The 20377-nt window shown below is 38.6% G+C and overlaps 2 protein-coding genes across 2 annotated transcripts; one reads left to right on the top strand and one right to left on the bottom strand.

Annotated features, from left to right (window-relative positions):
- Nucleotides 1-1538: 1538 nt before the first annotated feature.
- Nucleotides 1539-12743, bottom strand: LOC116729892 (RNA-binding protein MEX3B-like). The gene is made up of 5 exons (XM_032578750.1): nt 11969-12743; nt 9501-9739; nt 9335-9380; nt 6791-7527; nt 1539-5915 (listed from the first exon to the last, which is right to left on the bottom strand). Exons 1-5 carry the CDS (start codon nt 12576-12578, stop codon nt 5511-5513), a joined length of 2037 nt encoding a protein of 678 aa, XP_032434641.1. The 5' UTR covers nt 12579-12743; the 3' UTR covers nt 1539-5510.
- Nucleotides 12744-14303: 1560 nt separating this feature from the next.
- On the top strand, nt 14304-18940 carry tmed7 (transmembrane p24 trafficking protein 7). Its single transcript, XM_032578883.1, has 4 exons — nt 14304-14353; nt 14673-14860; nt 16157-16402; nt 17087-18940. Exons 2-4 carry the CDS (start codon nt 14702-14704, stop codon nt 17321-17323), a joined length of 642 nt encoding a protein of 213 aa, XP_032434774.1. The 5' UTR covers nt 14304-14353; nt 14673-14701; the 3' UTR covers nt 17324-18940.
- The last annotated feature ends 1437 nt before the right edge of the window (nt 18941-20377 follow it).

The raw sequence follows: 20377 nt of genomic DNA, 5'->3' as shown, positions 1-20377 counted from the left end.
AAGTTTGTGTGCAGTTAAAAAGTAACCATGAAAAATCTGAAATTTGCTTTTATGACTATTTTGGAACAAAGCATGGAGAAATGTCTCATGGTCCAGACTTTCTTCCTTCCATTTTCTAAACTTATTGCGCTAATAAAATAAACGCAGTAATAAGTATTTAAAATAAAAAATTGTCAACTATAAGTTAAACTACACATTTTTGTTACATTAGCTGTAGGCCACCATCAATATGATCAGAAATAAAAGCTTGAAATACACAACAATGTAATGGCAAACATACAGTTATATAATGGTAAATAAAAACTGAAATGTAAGCATTTCAGTTTTTGAACTGAATTTCAAAACGCCTACTTTTGCAATAAAAGTGTATTCTGATTTACTGCGATGCACCGTTTCACATTCACTGTAGTGTCTGCAAATGTGTACAAGAAAAATTATGTTATGTAGAATAAAATATATAAATTCTCATTTCGAAAAGGACATTTTGTAACATCATGGGTCCAACCGACTAGAAGCAGGGAGTCAGTCCTCTTCTATGAACTAACAGCATTTTACTCTCATTTTAGTAACACCTTACTGAGACTTTTTTTAATCGATGTTAGAAGACGAGGCGCTCACTGAGGTGAGTGACTAACAAGTGGTCAGGCTCAGGCTCTTCCAGCTGTAGCTGCATTTCAAACATTCAGGTCTCAAATCTGAAGTTTCTACACATTTTTAATGTCTTTTTTTTTAAAAGAAATTCTTATTTTCTCTTTCATTATTAGTTTCTTTTTGCTGTAAATTCAAGACATACAGATGTAATATTTAGGAACATGCAAAAAACCCCAAAAAAACAAGGTACAACTAGATAGACCTAAATATGAGGACTGAAATAAATTGATAAAAAGGAAGATGGAATCAATGGAAGGATAAATTGACATATGGTTACTTAGATGGATGAAAGCTCAGATCAGAAAACATGGACAGAAAAACTGATGGAAAAACAGGTGGATGTGAAAATGGAAAGATGACTAAAGGGACATGAGGAAGACTGACCGACAGGAAGGATGGATGAGCAGATTGAAAAAGACAAGCACTGATGGATGGATAAATGGACAGATGGACAAACGGACAGCAGGCTGATGAATAGGTGGATAATTGGATGTTCAGACTAATGAAGATGTAGATGGATGTCGGCAAGTTGTAGAGAGAAACTTGTGTGAACCGACCAAATTACAACCAGCTTCAACAGAAACAAAACGGATGTTGCTGAATCTTATTGATTAAACCAAAGCACTTAAACTGGAGCTCAGAGAGAGAATAAAGTCTGGAAACAACTTTATGGACAATGCAGTTTCTTCTTCGAGGTAGACCGCAAAGTCAAAGCTCCGACTCTCAACATTTCTGCACTCCATGAAGGAGGTAATCTTCCGTTTAATCCTGGTTTAAACACAACCGCAGCCTCCGCTGGGATTTCCAGTTACCCGGAGCCACAACATGACTATAAGAAGAAGAAAAATCCCCCCCTCCCCCCAAAAAAGGACGACAGGAATCTGAAGTGGCTTAAAATGAAACCGTCTTTATTACGTAACTTTAATATCAGAAAAATAAAACTCTTAAAATTCTCTTTACAGCAAATATATAATATCAGTGCTTTGGCCGCAATAACTTAAAAGGCCATTATAAAATATAGTCTGCTTTAAACTCCTGACTTAATTTGAAGAATTTATATGCCTTAAGACTCCTCCTACACATATACATAACAAAAGTGTAGTAAAATTAGCAAATACTTTGAACCATTGGTACAGCTTTGAACAATATGCATTAGAGATAGATAATCGAAGATACATCTTAATAGTATACCGTTCTTAATTTTGGTGGTGTACAGACATTACAGGCAGCTTGAATCCTTGGCCTTTTTACAGTTGCAGTGAAGATCCACAATGGCGGTAAATGATGAAGACATGCTCGTGATGCACATTCCACTTTCAACTAGGTTTAACGGCAGCTATCAATACTATTAATCATCATCAATACTGTAAACTACTAACTAGACTACAAGCAGATAGCACTGAGACGCTCTCCTCTGCAACATCATCTGGATTTCCAGCTCTTCATTCGCTTAAAATCACTCCAAAAAAGTAAAAATAGAAACAAATTTAAAATATTATTGTAAACATTTTGATATAGATATATTTATGTATATACGAAATGTAACAAAATAAAAATAAGTTCTGTATATTTCTCAGTCATTAACAGTAATTTTTTTTTATATAATACATACACAAAAAGAAAAAAGAAACAAACAAAAAAAAAAAAAAAAACGTCAATAGGTTCATGTCGACAATCCGAGGGCCGGTCGTGTATTGCATTCCCTCAGGCGGAAAGAAAAATAATAATAATAAAAAGATCAATCCTTTGAAGAGATGAGAATTAAAATAACTGGGACGGATAAAAGAGAAGACGTATGCAGGTGAGGTGGGATTTTTTTTCTTTTTGCACTTTTGGGTCTTGTTTGGTTCCGTTTCCTAACAAAAGTTCACCCACCCGCGAAGGAGAGGATACACAGAGGAGTTTAGGTTGAAACCACGTGATGGGTCCGAAATACTGATCACAGCTGGAATGCTGGAGGGACTGCAGTCCAACGTCCGCAAAAACAAAAAGCAAGCAACAGGATTGACCTAATGTAGTGAAATCGTTCCAGCTGCTCCTCCTCCTCGCTTTCAAAATGTCTGAACTGATTCAGTCCTACAGGAATCTATAGACACTGGTGTTTAAAGCTAATACTTGAGAAGATTTCCACATGTATGTACCGTTCTGAGAAACAAGAAGTAAATCCATGCATGGAAGAAGTGAGATGAGGTGTTTGTCCTAACTGCTCAATAGTGTGTCAAGTATGTGCTTTGTAGTGCACAAAATTGTAAGAAAAAAAAACAACTAGAAAATCTTTATGTTCAGAGAGGTAAATGAAGATTAGCCCCGATTGAAATCCAACAGAAAACACACTTTTGAGTGTTGGTAAGTCTTAAAAGCTTTCACATTTTGTCACATTAAACCCTGACTGGTCTGACAGCTTCTCAGGGAAAAACCAACAAAGTCGTACAGAATTGTAAAGTGGAAGGAATTTGCATTCGGCCCCATTCAGTCAGATACCCCTAAATAAAAACCAGTTTGATCAACAGTCACCAGAAGGCAATTAATCAGCAAATGAATTGCAATTAAATCTTAATCTTGCTGGAAACCAGGGGACATGGCAGACAGACTTTAAGAAAAAGTAAAAAACCATAAAACAGAAGCTCAGTTCGAGGCAGACCAGACAGGAAGCAGCAAGCAGGTGGAACAAGGTGAGCCCGTCAAACAAGAGCAAGATTAAAGTTTATGGCCCACATACGACAGGTGGGAAAAAAACCCTCGACACAACCATGAACTATGGTAATGGCAGCATTATGATGTGGTTCTGCTTTTTCTTCAATGGGGACATAGAATTTAATCTGAAATACATGAAGCTAAAAAACAGGGGGAAAAAAACCTGTTAGCAGCTGCTGAATATTGAAACTGCAGAACAGGTTCACCTTCCAGCAGGACAATAACACGAAACATCCACAATGGAATGGTTGGGATTATATTATAAAATACATCTTCATGTGTTAGAAAGGCACAGAATCCAACTGGGAATCTGGAATAATGGTTGATAATTGAATGAGCTTTATTTTTGTTGCAAATTTCAGTCACTGTTCAGCTGCAACGTCTTCTAAGTGTTGACTGTAGAGGGCTGAATGCAAATACTACGCTTTGTATAAACTATGATCTTCACAATTGTATGCTACTTTATGTTGGTCTTTCACAAATACAAAAATTTCAATAAACTAAATTTAAGTTATTATAGGTATAGTTATGTGACAAAATGTGAGAAGTTTCCATAGTTACGAACGCTTTTGTATGGCGACTGTATCGGAGCTCTGTGCTTACACTGTTTTTATAGAGTTGTATCTGCCTGCTTCTTCTGGACTGGTTCAAATACTGAGATGATTTTTGCATAGGCCGGGCAGATGAGGTGCAAAAAGAAAAAGCAGTGGATGGCCTTCATCTCCGTTTCACATCTCAGTGGAATAAAGCGGACAGGTGCAGGATGGAGCGGTCCACGTAAAAAAAAAAAAAAAAAATCAACATTCAAGTTAAAGAGAAGATTCTCGAGATGGCTTTAAAAATAAGAAATAAAAACTTGTACAACAAAAGCAGCCAGTTTGTACTTCACTGGGATTTGTTCAAGGTTACAGCTGGAAACATCTGCCAGTTTTGATCCCAAGTGATACTTTTTAAGAATGACGAGCCGCATCTAAATAAAAAAAATTAAACGACGATACCAGAGAGGAGGAATGTTACAAAAGACGTGCCAAGCCTTCTAGGTGAAAACCAGCGCATGGTTTCCCCATGTGAAGATGTAAACAAAAACTATGACAAGAGGAAAGAAAAAGTATAAAAATAATCAACTCTACCTTTGTTTCATCGAGATACTTCCACCTGTCAGCTTGTGTTTTTTTTTTTTTTTGTTTTTGTTTTTTTTTGAGCGGGAGATTGGGATTTTATTTTGGAGATAGTGTTGTGATGGTAATTATAGGCTTTCCAAATAAAAAAAGGCCACAAGTTTGTTTGAAAACAGAGCAACACCGTGTCAGCTGAAACCACTCGTCTCCTTCCTTTACGCTTGGGAATTAGGCACGAGTTTACCGTAAACTGGTTGAAGTGTAACGGGAAAGCAAAGCGGCGATGCTGAAGAAGCACAGCATCCTCGTGGTCTAAGGAACAAAAATATGATTGCTTATGGAGTGTAAAAACTTTCCAGTTATAGGTCTGACCCACTTGGTTTTAAAAACCCTCCTTTGGAGTGTTTTCATACCTATGAAAAAAATGGATTTACAATTTGGACGTAAACCGTACAATTTTAAAAGGAGCCGGAAACGTGAGAAACTTGCCTTGATGCCTCCCTTCCTGCTGAACTCACTAAGTAATTACACCGCCAGCTGATATGAAGTCTTACTGTGAGTAAACATGCTTGCTTCTTTCAAAGTTTCATCTGAGATAAAATGTCTGAAATGGCAAAAATGAAAAAATAAAGTGTTGGCCCTAAAGGCAAACATTTTTCTAATATACTTTGAAGTAAAAAAATAAAATAGGAAGAAAAAACAATTAGGATGAGAAAGAAAAAAAATGTTCCAACCCTCCCAATGCTACATAGAGGTTCTAACCCTCCCGTTATTCAATCAAGAAGACTTCACAATAGCAGGCACAAGAATGGGCTCAGCACCCTAACCCATGCCCTAAACACACACCCTTCCTATCCCACTTCACCGACTCTCTGCACCTTTGTCAAATTAACACCAGCCTGGAGAAAGCTGGAGCGAGGAATTACCTAGACGCTGATTTGGGGTCTTGCTTTTAAAGTCCCATACATTAAGCTATGAGCCAGAAGTGTCAGGGGGAGGCTGACCCCTGAATCAGCCATCAAGGGAAAAAAAATGGATTCAAACTAATCACATATTGCGCAGTTGAATGGCCTGCGTGGCCGGGGACAGGCACACAGGGCACACGGCCTCTGGGCCCTGGCAGATTTGTGTGGCACAATCGAGACAGAACAGGTTATGGCCGCAGGGAACCAAGGCAGCGATCACCTGGTTCTCCATGCACTGGATGCATATCTCCTGCACCCTCCCGGACGAGCCGAGCGCAGGGCGGTAGGAGAAGGAGGAGTCGGGGGGCGAAGAGGAGGTGCTTTCGCTGGAGGAGGAGAAGGCCGAGCTGTAGGAGGGGATCCTGTGGGCATCGAGGGTCCCGGCCGACCCGAAAGGCCTTCGGTGAACACGCTGGGCCTGAGGGTGCTCCAAGGCCTCGGTCCCAGAAAAGGTTGGAGAGAGGCGTGGGGTGCCAGGTTGGCTGGTCTGCAGAGATCAACAGAAGCACAGCCATGAAACTCATAGAACTGAAATGATTAATCTGATTAATCGATTATTGAAATAATCAACTAATTTAGTAATCAATCGCAAACTGGAGTATGTAGACTTCAGTTAGTAAAAAAATAAAATAAAAAATCACCATATGTTCAAAACCAGAACTTCTCAAGTTGCAGTTTTAGCTTTAGCTGGTAAAATTCAGTTATATATAATGTATTGCTATCCAATTAATTGGTTAAACAGTTGTTCCCAAACCCAAAGTGTGGGGCGCAGTGCTATTGCAGGGGGGGTCGCGGGAAGCAGTATGGATGAATGAAAAAAAAACAAAAACATTTACACAAAAGTGTTTCACTGTAAAGATGGCTTGTAGTGTGTTTTGTTGCAACCTGAAGTATGAAATAAACTTCAGTGAAGTTTGAAAACAAAATATGTGTATAAGTTCATGTCTGGTTGAACGATGTGTCTGTCCAGTTGATTTTTTTTTTTTCTTTTTGGGGGGATTTTATTGTAAACCATAGGGGGGCCCAGAAAATATTTTGTTACCACTGGGTTAATTTAAAAGGTACATTAATCAAATGATGAAGCATACAACAAAGGAATGCTGGATGTTGTTGCATTTTTGGCAGTAAAATGTTTATTTGGCTGTTTAAAAAAGAAATTGAATTATCTGTTTATTTGTATTGTTGTTTTACGCATTTCTATAAATGTACACAAAAGGCTTACGGGATTAAATGAAAAGTCAGCAGAATGTGCCAAATTTTTTATCTGACTAATTGTCTGAATAATCAATAGAACAATTGATTAGTAAAATAATCGTTATTGGCAGGGTTGAAGACTGGCGAGGTGTCTTCAGAATAATTTACCTGGGACTGCAGGGAATCGAAGGCCTGAAGTGACGGCTGGTCCACGAAGGGGCTCCAAATGTGCGGTGGTGCAGCGGACTGCGAGGTATGGGCAGTGGAAATGGTTAAGGGCTCGAACCCTGAGGAGGACCCTCCGCCTCCCAGACTGAAGAGCTCTTCAGACCCCACACTGACAAGGCTGTCGCCAAACCAGAAACTTGTGCTGCTGCTGCTTGTACTGTTGTTGTTGTTGTTGTTGGCGTTGGCGTTGAAGGGGAAGGTTGGGCTGAAGTCGGCCATCCGGTTCCCGTTCCCGCCGCCGTAGAAAGAATCAGCCGAGCTGGAGCCGCTGCCCAGAGAGCTGGAACTGTCGTTGCGGTAGGTGGAAGACATCCTGACAGTGCTGCTGATATTGCTATTGACCCGCTGAGAACCACTGATGCTGACCGGCAACAGGGTTCCACCGCTTGGCGACGACGCGCCTGCGTGGAGCCACCCGGCCTCCCCCACACCAACGGGGTTCAGGGAGGTCTCGAAGCTGACGTCGGTCCCGTTGAATTGGAAATCGCTGTTATCCACGCCAGGAGCCTCGACGCTCCCGCAGCTGCCGGTGCGCAGGGCGATGTGCGCCTCGATTTCCTCCCTCGCCCGGTCGACGTTCTCTGGCATTCCCGTGACCTCAAACACCGGCTCTTTGTCCCGACTTGGAGTCACGATGTAGGTATGCGTCTGCTGCTGAATGCGCTTGATGGTCGCTCCTGGAGGACAGATTAAAATAAAAATTGATAGTAGAAGTTTGACTCCATGAAGCCACCCCCAACTCAAAAGCATAAGGGAAAAACTCTATATTCTTAAGAGTCTTTGGGGTTAGAAATGTCTAATTCAGTAACCACCACCAGCCAGAACCGTTTCCAAGACAGGGTGGATCGGTACCGTCACGGTTACACCAAGTTCTCACTCTACCACGTTATTGCAGGAAACGTTTTTCCAATTCATCATTTTGGTGAAGCTGTGCAAACTGTTCCCTGAGAAGACTAAAAAGGTTCAATGTGTCGCTATGGTCTCACACATACTTTGATTGTAATGTGTGGCCATTTGAGCATCTGTTCCCTTTTCCTCATCTCAAACCAGTCTGCTTATTCCCCTCCAACACCACTGCAGAGGGGAATTAGCATTTTTCTAACAACTAGATTTTCATTTTAATGAGGTTTTTCAAGCTGGAGGAAGAAAGTTTGGTTTATCCATTTGCTACTGAATGCAAATGGATAAACCAAAATTAAGATTAATTTTTTTTTTAAAAAGTTCAAAGTAAGTAAACTTTATTTATGTTGCACCTTTTACAGGTCAGAATCTGCCACGGGTGCTACAAAGATGTGAAAACACAGATGATACAACAAAAGAGATAAAACATAATGCATATAGCATAACAGAAAGTAAAACTAATTAAAAGCCAAAAGTGATTTAAAACTAAAAAGGTAAAATTAATATACCAAATAATTTTTTTAAATTACCGAAAGAACACAATCTGCCTAGTAGGACAAAAAGTGTAAAGCATTAATGATGTGCAGACGTCTGGATGAAAAACAGAGCTGTCATAAAATGCAGCTGGAGAAGCTGGGAAAACCACAAGCAAAGTAACACCAAAATTCTGCAAAAAGCCCTCTACATTCAGTAATTACTCTCCTTCAGATGGCGGTGATGATTATAACAACCCCTGGCTTTAAAGAAACCCAGCTGTGAAATAATTACAGCTTTTAACTGTAAGCTGCTCTGATGACTCACCTGGCTGAAGTGCAAAACACTAAAATCCAGTCTGAGGACAGAAGGCTTTTAAAAGGGCAACACTAAATAAAGGCAAATGAACAGATGTCTTGAAATATAGCCAGAACACTTCTGTGTATTCCCCAAGTTAGAAAAAAATAAGCAACTTTTGGACTTTTTACTGTTCTTATCTCGTATATTTAGTTTACCTAGAATAGTTTAAAGCAGAGTTTCCCAATCCTGGTCCTCAAGGCAAACTACCCTGCATGTTTTAGATGTTTCTCTGCTTTAATACACCTGATTCTGCTGACTAAGGTTCAGAAAAAAACCTGTTAATCTGCCATCAATTTAAATCAGCTGGGCTGAAGTAAGAAAACACCTAGAACATGCAGGGAAGTGTGCCTTGAGGACCAAGATTGGGAAACACTGGTTTATAGATTAATTTCAGAAATAAACTCAAGAGATTTTGAGGATAAGGATGTTCGGGGGAGTGAAAGACAATTGAAGAAATCAAAGAACTTCAAAGGCAGGATAGCTATGAGCTTGTAGGTCAATGAGTTTTCTAATACTTGGAAACTAGCTGCATAAACTGATTATCTCATGCCGTTTCCTAGCACATATAAACAGGTTATTTTCAGAAAGAAAGGGAAGTGAGATAAGCTTTTATTTGAAAAAAAAATTGCTTGTTTCTCCAATACTCAAGCGAAAAAGTAACAGAACAGATGCAGTTGGTTTTACTTTGATTCTTTTTACAACATGATCTCAAGTAAAAGGAGCACAGAAACATTTATGGGAGCAGCTCACCTTTGGGGCCCACAACCAGACCAACAACGCGATATGGAACGCGCACCTGATGGGGCAAAAAGAAAAAAAAGAAAACACAGAAACATTACCACCTTTTTAATGGAACCAGCTTTTAAAAAAGACAGTGGAAGAGAACAATGGCATCAATAGGTGAATGCAAGCTGACCTGAATGGTTGTCTGCCCAGGTAGAGCAGGGGCCCCTAAGCCAGTCACAGCAGACAGAGGGCCTGTCTTGTTCCGGGAGGCTCGGATCAGGGAAAAGTGCTCGGCTGCAGACAGGATCTCTCTCTTAGCCATGGCTACATCTTCTTTGCGCCCCGTCACGACGAAGACGGGTTGCTCTCCCCTCACTGGCGTCTTTATGTAGGTGTTTGTTTTGGCTCGAAGTGCCTTGATCTTACAACCTGGAGGAACACCACAAGGACAAAAAAAACTCTGATACAGCTTGTAAACTTATATTGATGTAAAGATCTACGGACAGTTTCAGTCATACATTCTTGCACGCTCTGGGGAGAATTCTAGGAATTTTTTCAATATCTTTTCCAGCTTAGACCTCTAGATTTTATATCAACCATCAAAACTAGCAGTATTAGTCTCTGTTTGACATTTTCTAGTCAACAAAACCAGTCAATGGTCACAAACATACTGATGTCTGTTTATGTTTCTTATCTAAAAGACAAAAAGATTGGAAATTTTGGCTTTAAAAGGGCTAAAAAAGGAACTGAACATCTATACAGGGTGGGTTGTTATTGTGTCAGTTGTTAGTAAGGAAGGAAGGGAAGAAAAAAAAGAGGGAAACAAAGAAAGCAAAATAGGAAAGAACCAAAAGGTTAGGAAACAATACAGGAAAGGCAAGGAGAGAAAGAAGGACAAAAGAAAGGAATGTAAAAGAAGACATACTGAAGGAAAAAACTGAGGACAAAAAAAGGAGAAGGATGAGAGGAATAAGAAAAGACAGACATGAAAGAAGTAAATAAAACAGGAATAAGGAAAGAACAAAGCAAGGAAATAAAAGAGACAATAGCATAAAAGGAATAAGGTCTCTTAATATAAACATTTTACAACCCTCTATTTTATTTTTTCATACTTGTTCAGACCTGGAGAACACTCAGATGAAATCCTCTACTTTTCCAGGCTGCATAAGAGTTTTAGGGCCACAAGTACAAGGTTTCTGAATGGTAAATTTCCTCCAGCTGAGCTTTATTTTAGCGGGGTCCAGTCTCCTTTCCAGTCATTATTTCCACATCCAAGTAGCTGGGCTTATGAATTAAATATTCCTTTTAGCAGTGGTTGAGAGTCCAACATTATTACCAGAGCCATTTCCTGTTGTTGTCAACACCAAGCACCCTCCCCCACCTGATCTAAAACACTACATAACACTCAGACGACCAATTTAATCTATATGAAGATTATGTAAAGCCCTTTATAGAGGAAAATGAATTTTTTTTAAATATTAAACACATATCTTGGGTTACAATTGTGAGACGTAAAACCTCAATAACGAGCAAAGAGCACGCTAAATCTTCAACAGCTGATGTGGCACAGCAATGGTGACCAGCTCTGTTCTTTCTTTTCTGCTCCCAGACAAAGCGAAGCCGGGTAGAAGCACGACAATATTCAGCCGAGGATGTTCTTATAGTTCAAAAAGCCCAGAAAAACATTCAGAATATTCAGTAATTCAAAAGAATTGAAGGTTGGAGACAGTTGGTTTAAAGAAGAAGTTGATATGTAAACTTTTTTAAAGGATGTTGGGTCAGGGTGGTGTTGACCCAGTTAGCAGTGGGAGCTAAGTTAGCTTGAGCTAACGCCAACCGAAGTAGACAAACAACATTGAAGTCAGCGTGTGGTTTGAGGCTTCCAACTTGGTTAAAGGGTAATTCCACTGAATTTCAGAAATTAACCTTTCCACATTAGCTCAAAGGTTAGAAGTACTTAAATTCTGAAATGGATAACACACTCAACGTATTTTATAGTAAAATATATGCAAATCCTCACATTTAGATGTCTTTGATGTCTCTGACCATGACACAGGTCTAACTTAAAAACAGCATTTTAAAGGATGGGTTTTGACCTAACAGACTATAAACAAACAGCTTGTGAATTTTAAATTATATCATAAAAAATATTTACTATTTTATTCTTTGTACTTCCCGGTCTTAAGTCTTGAAACAATGTTTCACGAGAAACAGGATTTTGTGTCTCAAATTCTGCATATTTGAAGCTGCAACATTTTTAATACAGCAGCCCAAAAAGCTAAAATGTTGTTTTGAGTGTTTAAACTTCGTGGTTCCCGAATGGCAAATCCCGCGTAAAAATAAAATTAACTTTAGTTCAAGTTCGACTATTCTACAGATTTCACAATTTGACCTAGAGAGGCCCAACAATGATCTACCAGTCATTAAATGCAGTGAAATATTCCTTTATTTAAGAAGCGTGTCGGCGGCTCCGAACCGGATGCTAACTTCAAAATCGTTGTAGCTAAAGGTGCAGAACAATAAATCAGTTAACTTCTTTTAAAACTTTATACATCTTATTTCACGTAAAATCCTCCCCCCCTGTCAAAGTTTTGAAGAGATACCATAAGGAGTGTATTGTTGGCTCATAAACAAACCAATCGACGGGAAAACCCTTACCCTGCCTCCCCACAATCTCAGCGACGTGCTCGGAGCTCGGTACTGCCACACATTCGGTCGTGTTGACGCTCTTTCTCCGGCTCAAAAGCGAATGCTCGGCCTCGAAGCCCGGCTCCCCGTACACACCGGGTGGGAGCATCACCATGCTGGCCGCCGGGGGTAGCGCGCTGCCGCCGCCAACGCCGCTATCATCCCGCTCGTCTCCGTTGTACAACAACACCGTCTCGACATGCGGCGGCTCCATCACGGTGCCGCTCTGCCCTGATGGGAGGTGCTGATTACGGTGGGCCTTAGCTAGCAACGCGCCCGAAGAAGTGGCCGCTATCCCTTCGAGCTCTTCGTCCTCTGCCGTTTTGTTCGCTTCATCCCCCGAGGGCGGCCGATGCAGCGGGAGAGGCTTCAAGTCAAGGACCGTACCGAGGATGCTGAAATGGGATACTGCAGGGAGCTGATGGTGAAAGGAAACACTCTCATCTGGTCGTTCAGGAGCCTGGCTCTGGCTGCCGTGGTGCTCGTCGAGGCCCATACCGGCGAAAGCGTGCACGAGCGGTGGTGGGACCTCGGACTCTCCCTCATCGGCCTCCAACAAAGACGTGCTACTTGGCATCATGCAAAACCTACTTAATATTGCTGTTAAATTGAAGAGAATACAAGAAACAAGTGAAACCTGTTTTTGATGAATAAAAAAAAAAAATAAAATAAAAAAGCGACCAGCGCCTGTTAGTTGAAATGTGGGGGCTTTGTTTTGTCTTTTCAGTTCTCCATGCAGCCCTCCCCTCACTGTAATCTCGTACTAGATATCGCGAGACTTGGTTTTAAGGTCAACCTTGTCAATGCTGACAGCGAGACTAATTTAGCATGAATCATGCAAGGGTTGTTGGGTTGTGATTAGGTTATATTATATCATTATATCACTTTCTAATTCATTTGTAGCTTACAACATTGTAATATATATTTAAGTCGTATTTATTGCACTACGACGTGTTAATCATTTTCTCTAAAATGCACCATTATTATTCTGTATTTAAATATCTGTTTCCACTTTTCTAATTAAATAATTTACATACGGTATTAAGCTGTCTTCAAACCTCAAGTACTTTCTCACATTTGTTTTATTTCAACCTCAGTTTTCCACATCTTCGGTGGAAGACTGTTTACGCATACTTTAATTGTGCACTTAAAAATCCAGCCTATTTGACTGTCTGAACACAATGACCCATGGGAGAGCCTGATGGGTTGATTAAAGAAAAACAAATGATAATAAATAAAAAGAATAATTGTGTAAATGTGCATTAGATGCAAAAGGGTGCATAACTTACTTTTGGTAATTATTATTTTTAGTTTTTAACATATTTATGCACTAAAATGCCAGAAGACAAAAAATAAAAATTGGCTACCTCAATGATTATTAGAGAGGGAGCATGGTAAGAATACTTCAAGTTTTCTCCTTTAGACTTCTAGACTCCATGAAGAAGAAATATAAATGCTGGCAACTATAACCAGATGGTTTACATTAGTTTTATTATAATGCAGGACAAACATTGATACAATTTGTAATTCATTAGAAAATAATATATTTTAATGATAAAACACTATAAAAACAACAAATTTGCTTAAGACTTTTTTTTTAGCTCTTCACAAAAATTGTTCCTGCATAACAGTGTTATTCATGCTTATATTTCTGTAGTGTACACAGATCATTAAATGTGTTAGTTTTTGCTGGAGTCTGGAGTATTGAACGGAATAGAATTGAAAGATCCCTTTTTGTCCCACAGCGGGAAAATTCAGGTGCACCAGCAGCAAGTTAAAGGTATATAAAAGAATCACAATTCAAACTAAGGAAAATCTAAAATCTGAACAATAAGAATAAGAGACTGTACAGTAAGGACACCATGCAAAAAAGATATGTGGTCAACTTAGATATTTATTAACTCTCATGCTTTATTTAACAGATGTAAATGGTAAATAATCGTCTCCTGTTAGCGAATCATTTAATTGAAGGAACATAGTATTGAAACAAAACCGAAGCGAGCAGAAAATCAAGATTACACTTAAATAAACAAACTACTGAGGTTTGTGTGTACACAACTAAATTTAAAGTTTTATGGGTATCTTAAAATAACTGAAACTTTTTAAAAACAACTGAAGGAAATGGTGTAACAACTGTCATCATTAAGAGCCACGTTGGAATATGTTGAGAAAGAAGATGCCTTCCGCTCGCCTGTCGGAAGAAGTGGCCCACGTGACATCAATGACGCGGCCCTTTTAACAATTTTGACCAATGAGAGCGACAGACAGGCGGGTGTTTTATCGATGACAGCCAATCTCCTCTCACGTTTGTAATACGTCTTCGTAACTTTAGTTACATCCGGGTGAAGACTTTAGGTGAGTCGGTAATTCAGACTGAGACCAAATACTGAATTAAAAACACGCCGTTATTAAGTTTGTCTTGACTTGTTATACATTTATATGTATAAAACTACGAGTTAGTCAACAACATAAAGTCCGTAAAAATTAGAAGTTGCTTTGTGCTTCTACATCAAGTAGCTCAGAAAGGTGGCTAGTTAGCTTTAAGCTAAGCGCTTACCGCTTATATCAACGTCCGAATTCTGTTTTAATCACCGTTGAAGTCCTGTATCTCCCACCGTTTTTACAGTTTCGTTTCGACATTATGTTTATATTTGGTTGTTTCTTTGGTGTTTAGGTTGTAGCTATTAGCTGTCGGTGTCCAGGATGTTCAGGTCGCTTCGGTTGCTGCTGCAGGTGCTATGGGCCCAGCTGCTCTGTGGGTGGGTAATGGGCTCCGAGCTAACCTTCGAGCTGCCTGACAACGCCAAACAGTGTTTCTACGAGGACATCATCACCGGCACCAAGTGCACGCTGGAGTTTCAGGTATTCATAGTTATGATAGCGTTTGTCATGTAGCGGCTTTGTAATTGATTTCACCTGTAATGTTTTTATTAGTATTTAATAATAGTATTTAGTTGAATTAACTAAATACATAGAAAATTCCCATGACTGTGTGGTTTTGTTGTCTCTCTTAGGAGTAAAAACACAGCTAAACAGATGAGCTCTGAGCCTGTATGCAATACATGGGACGAAAACACATAGTTGGTGGCAGTATCAGCCCCTTTAATGGCTTTATCCATGAGGGAGATTAGTATAAATACAGAAAGACATGGCAAAGTATATAATTGATAAAGAATAGATGAATTTGTTGGCAGCTACAACTAAGCCAATGGCCCCTTCCTGGTCGAAGCTAAGCATGGTTAATTTGTTATTTTGCATTTTTACTTGATTGTAATGTGACAATGCACATTGATAAACATGGAAGCACCATATAAATGTACTAAATCTTCTAAAAGTAAAAAAAACACCAAAAACGATACCTATCAAGAAACACAAATTTAAACTTAAGAGTTGGCAAGAAAAAAATGAGACAAACTCATTCCAAAAAATGTAAGTAAATTATGAGATTATAAATTTCTCAACTGGGAAAGGCAGTGTATCTCTCAGGGCTACTAGTGGAAAGTTTTAAGAACCTTAGTGTGTGGTTTATGAGTGATGATCGGAGGAAGTGGGAGATGAATAGATTGGGGCCTAGTCTGCAGTAAGATGGCCAGTAGTTTGATCTGTCATGTTTTTTTTGTTTTTTTAAAAAAAAAGAAGAAGAAGCAGCAGCAACAGCAGAGCCAAAAAGCAAAGGTCTCAGTTCACGAGTTTGTCTGTTTAAACTCTCACCTATATGTATGAGACAAGAACAAGAACATTTGATTCCAGATTCAGACGGTTGAAATTAACTTTCTTAATAGGATTACTAAGATCTGCCATGAAGTTAGGACAAGGACTTCCGTCTCAGAATATTTTCAGAATTGGCATGCTCTGGATTGACAAAGTATTGCTTTTAATCAATGTGATGGATTATTGAATGCAGATAACATTCCTATTCTGTCATAGAATTGCTTTGGGTCTTGATGAAGTCAGTATATGATGTATTACTTGTGCTGAATATGTAAAAAACATTAAAGTTTCTATAAATCTAACAGATTTGTTATGGACAGTCATTAGCGAGTCCTTGGTGTTAATCTATCTATCAATCTAACACAATACCTAATCAAATCACTATTTTGCACTAGAATGTTGTTTTTGTTTAAATAAAAATAATTGTTCTTCTCTTTGTTCTCCCAGGTTGTAACTGGTGGTCACTATGATGTAGACTGCCGCCTAGAGGACCCAGACGGCACTACACTTTACAAGGAGATGAAAAAGCAATATGATAGTTTTACCTTTACAGCTGCCAAGAATGGCACTTTCAAGTTCTGCTTCAGCAACGAGTTCTCCACTTTCACACACAAGACCGTTTACTTTGATTTCCAAGTCGGTGATGATCCTCCTCTCTTCCCCAATGAGAACAGAGTCACTGCTCTCACTCAGGTGAGTGTTAGGTTTGCTGATGTGTAGCACAGATTGTAGCAATGTGGATAACACTGACAAACAATAACACTTCAGTACATTGACAATTCAAAACCACCATGTTGACATTAAAGTTAGTCTGGCAGAATCCTGTTTAGAAGAATAGACTGTTGTCATCACAAGAATGATGACAACAGTGAGAATGTTTTTTGTCCTTATTATATTTTGAATTTATTGTTTTAAATTCTTTGTGTGCTTAGCTTTTTCTCTTTTTGTTTTATATATCTTATTGATCACTCATGTTCAGCATTGTTTCAGCTGTGGCTGGTGTTAAAGTGTTTTCTAAATAAAGTTAATGATTATGATATCCATATAACCACATTATTAAAATGAAATAAATATATTAAAGTAACTGCTGAGTTCTTCTTCAGCAGTGAACTTGAAAACCTAAAAGAGGGAAACAAAAATCTTCCGATCACTGTTCAGCCTCTTCACATTATTTGGGTTGGATTTCCTAAATTATTTGCGTCCGAATGTTCCTACAATGTGTTTTTGTTGTCAGAGGTGCAAACCCCCAGAAGCAGCTATGCCAGAGTTTAAGTTCTTCCCTGTTTCATTTTCATCTTATTTTGAATATTGAAAAACATTTCTGTTCCAACTAAAGCTCCTAAATCAATTTGCCTTCAATTCCTTCACTTGTACCAGATGGAATCAGCCTGCGTGTCTATCCATGAGGCACTGAAGTCTGTCATAGACTACCAGACGCACTTCCGCCTCCGAGAGGCCCAGGGGCGCAGTCGGGCGGAGGACCTGAACACCCGTGTTGCCTTCTGGTCTATCGGAGAGGCCATTATCCTGCTTGTGGTCAGCATCAGCCAGGTGGTCCTGCTTAGAAGTTTCTTCTCGGACAAGAAGACCACCATGACACGAGTTGGATCGTAACAGCGTTTGGGCTGCAGGACCTGGTTCATCACTTTTTGTTTATATCTGAGCAGGTGTGCATAGCATAGAGTGAGTAAGAACAGCAGTGCTGATGTGAAGGTTTGCTCATATCAAACATTCTGATATTTCCTTCTTGATTAGCACTGTGGTTCTTAAAAACTTTATGCAAATAACTCTTGTGGCAAAAATTGTGTTGAGGGGTTAAGTAAGATGACAGGAGGGGCTAGATGATGTGGTTATTAAAAACAGGTCAAGCTGGCCTGTGGTTACAACAGACCTTGAGTTATGTTCTTGTTTATTTGTGTTTTTGTAGTGTCTGTCTTTTACCCTTCCCCATCTGCTGCATTTTTCAAAGTGCAGTTTGTAGAAAACAAAATGTACTCAATCTTGGGATTTATGGATATTTCTCCAATCTTCATCTCTGGAATCACACTTGACGCAAAGGTCGCTCTCCACAAAGATTTTATTTTACCAAATAAATCTATTTGTTAATAAATAAATCTGTTTACTAATAGAATAAATAGATTCATTTATTATATTAGGTGAGCTAAAGAAAATCGTTTTGGTTATTGTCCGCTTTTCATTTTAAATAAGTCATTTGAGAGGATGATGCCAGAGAAAGACCATCATTCATACTAATTTAACTCTCCTGCACAAAACTTTGATTTGTACACTCATCACACTTAAGTAACCAAATACCTATGAAAGAATTAATTGGTAAAGCAGTTTAATTTCAATTAACTACACGTTCTATCAGCTAATTAATGCCTTGATTTATCACCACGATTAAATTAAGGAGTTGTGCTGTTTTATTTGAATTGTGCGTTTGGTGTCTGAAGGTGGTAAAGCCAACAATTTTAACTCCACAAGCTTCTCCAATTTGTGTTTAGTGGTTTATCTAGTCCTGCCTTTTTCTGTTTTAAAGTGTAATGGCATATTTATCCCGTAGCCTTGTGTTCTTTTTAGTTTTATGCAACACTTGTAAATTTGTTTAAAAAGTTGTTTTTTTTCCCAACAAAATACTTTCATTATTATTGGGTTAAAATTGTAATTTGAATCAGTCTTGTGCTGGCTAATTGGATTGTTTACAAATAAACAGTAAGCACCCATATTTCTAGTTTCATTTTGATTTTGACTCCAGAGTAAACCTGTTGCACTAGATTAAATTGGTTTGGTTTTCTGAGATTTATTTATTTTTTGTTTATTCACACACACCACTGAGACACAACCTTCCTATGGATTATCAATGGTTCGTTGCAGAGTCATAATGAGATCAGATCAGCTGAAAAACTTTACTTTTATATTTTAAGGGGTTTAAATTTATTGATAATTTACCGACATGCTTTACCAGTGTTTTTTATTTCTTATATTTTCTATTTGTATTAATTGGATCGAACAGATAATTTAAAAACACCTGAATGGTTTACTAAAATATCTTAGATATGCAGTTGCGTTTTGGTTTTTGCATCTTTTCTAGTCACCTTGTTTTAATACTGATGTGTGGTGGAATGTTGGTATTTCTTAAAACCTTATGCACTGGTAGTGATAGGTCACTATACCTGTGGTAATTTTTGGATGTTAAGTTACCGGGATGTTTGAATAAATTTCTGTTCAACATTTCTGTTTATATGATCTTTTTTTTAAATCACTTTGTGAAGAAAGTCACATTAAAGAGCCGTACCTCCTGGTAATCTTTCTGTCAACCTGTAGGGGGCGGTATTACCAAAGCTAATGGAAAAGTCGTCATATCCAATTAAACGTTTCTATAACATTGCCCATTGTTTGGAAGACAGTAGAAAAAGATGGAAACATTTATACCAGGGGTGCCCAAAGTCGATCCTCGAGGGCCAACATCCTGCATGTTTTAGTTTTCCCCCTGGTTTAACACATCTGGATCCAATGATGACTCGTTAGAAGGCCTAAGAAGAACATTGACATGCTGATAAGGTTGTTACTACCACCAGGGAGAGAACTGAAACTTGCAGGATGCCGGCCCTCCACGACAGACTTTGGGCACCCCTGATTTATACTTTAAATTGAGACTACCTTCCCCTCTCAGAAAAAAATAAATTATCAACTAAGGCAACAATTACGTTTAAACATGCAAAAAGATATTGACTCGCAGTTGGATATGAGTGCGTTGCACTTCTAAAAGGCTGACGTAATCTGCCATAGAATATTGTCCTTACCAATTCACATTTTTACACATCAAGGTTGTGTATTAAAAGCTTTAGACCTTAAAAATGACTGTTTTTGTGTCCCCTAAGGTTCCAATAAAATGTAAGCAGTAAAGAATACTTAGTCCCACACAGTATATATTTGTACAACATAATTATGTCCACCATTTGCAAATTACTCATATTGCTTCATCGTGCACACATGCATTTTGGTCTTATTTGTGCTTTTATAATAGACAAATTATGTCTGTTTGCTTTCTCTTGTTTAAGTCACATTATGTTTCATTATGCTCTATTTTCCTATTTTTATTTCTGCTGCTGCCTACATGAAGTCATCTCATTGCATTGCAATGTTTATTATATCTCATTGCACTGAGATATAACAAACTTTTCTTTATATTAACTATATTTTTTAATATAGGTAAACTTTAGTCATTACATTGGTTACAGACAAACTTAATAATTATGAAGTGGAAAGAAGGCAAATAGATTTTTATCTTTCTTTGCAAAGTATGGTATTCATGAGTATTCAGCCTAACACATCCACCAGTTGTTGCAGTGACAACAGCAAATCATTTGACATATGTCTACTAATTTTACACATCTATACACTGAACGTTTTGCCTATACTTCATCCTCAGACAGATTCGAAAGATTTCATCTATAAAAATGAATTGTCAAGCCTTTTCACAAATTCTCCATTGGGCCTTGACTGGGTCATTCTAACATACAAATATGCTTAGATCTGAATCGTTCCATTGTTGCTCTTGCTGGATGTTTAGGATCGTTGTCCAGTTGGAGGTAGAGCCTCCACCACAGTATGAAGTTCTGTAGTCTTTACAACTTTTCCTCCATGTTTGCTTAGTATGCAGCTCAA

The sequence above is a fragment of the Xiphophorus hellerii genome, chromosome 12, assembly GCF_003331165.1.
Source record: "Xiphophorus hellerii strain 12219 chromosome 12, Xiphophorus_hellerii-4.1, whole genome shotgun sequence".
In the NCBI taxonomy this organism is placed as follows: Eukaryota; Metazoa; Chordata; class Actinopteri; order Cyprinodontiformes; family Poeciliidae; genus Xiphophorus; species Xiphophorus hellerii.
Note: the sequence above shows the minus strand (reverse complement) of the source record. Positions and strands in the feature narration are given on the sequence as shown.

Bases quoted from the DNA above. Each gene is read 5' to 3' on its own strand.
- LOC116729892 (XM_032578750.1), bottom strand. From the start codon at position 12,578: ATGATGCCAAGTAGCACGTCTTTGTTGGAGGCCGATGAGGGAGAGTCC. The intron at 9,740-11,968 runs GTAAGGGTTTTC...GTGTTCCTCCAG, and splicing joins TGAGATTGTGGGGAGGCAGG to GTTGTAAGATCAAGGCACTT. The intron at 9,381-9,500 runs GTCAGCTTGCAT...TTGCCCCATCAG, and splicing joins CTGGGCAGACAACCATTCAG to GTGCGCGTTCCATATCGCGT.
- tmed7 (XM_032578883.1), top strand. From the start codon at position 14,702: ATGTTCAGGTCGCTTCGGTTGCTGCTGCAGGTGCTATGGGCCCAGCTG. The intron at 14,861-16,156 runs GTATTCATAGTT...TTGTTCTCCCAG, and splicing joins AGTGCACGCTGGAGTTTCAG to GTTGTAACTGGTGGTCACTA. The intron at 16,403-17,086 runs GTGAGTGTTAGG...CACTTGTACCAG, and splicing joins GAGTCACTGCTCTCACTCAG to ATGGAATCAGCCTGCGTGTC.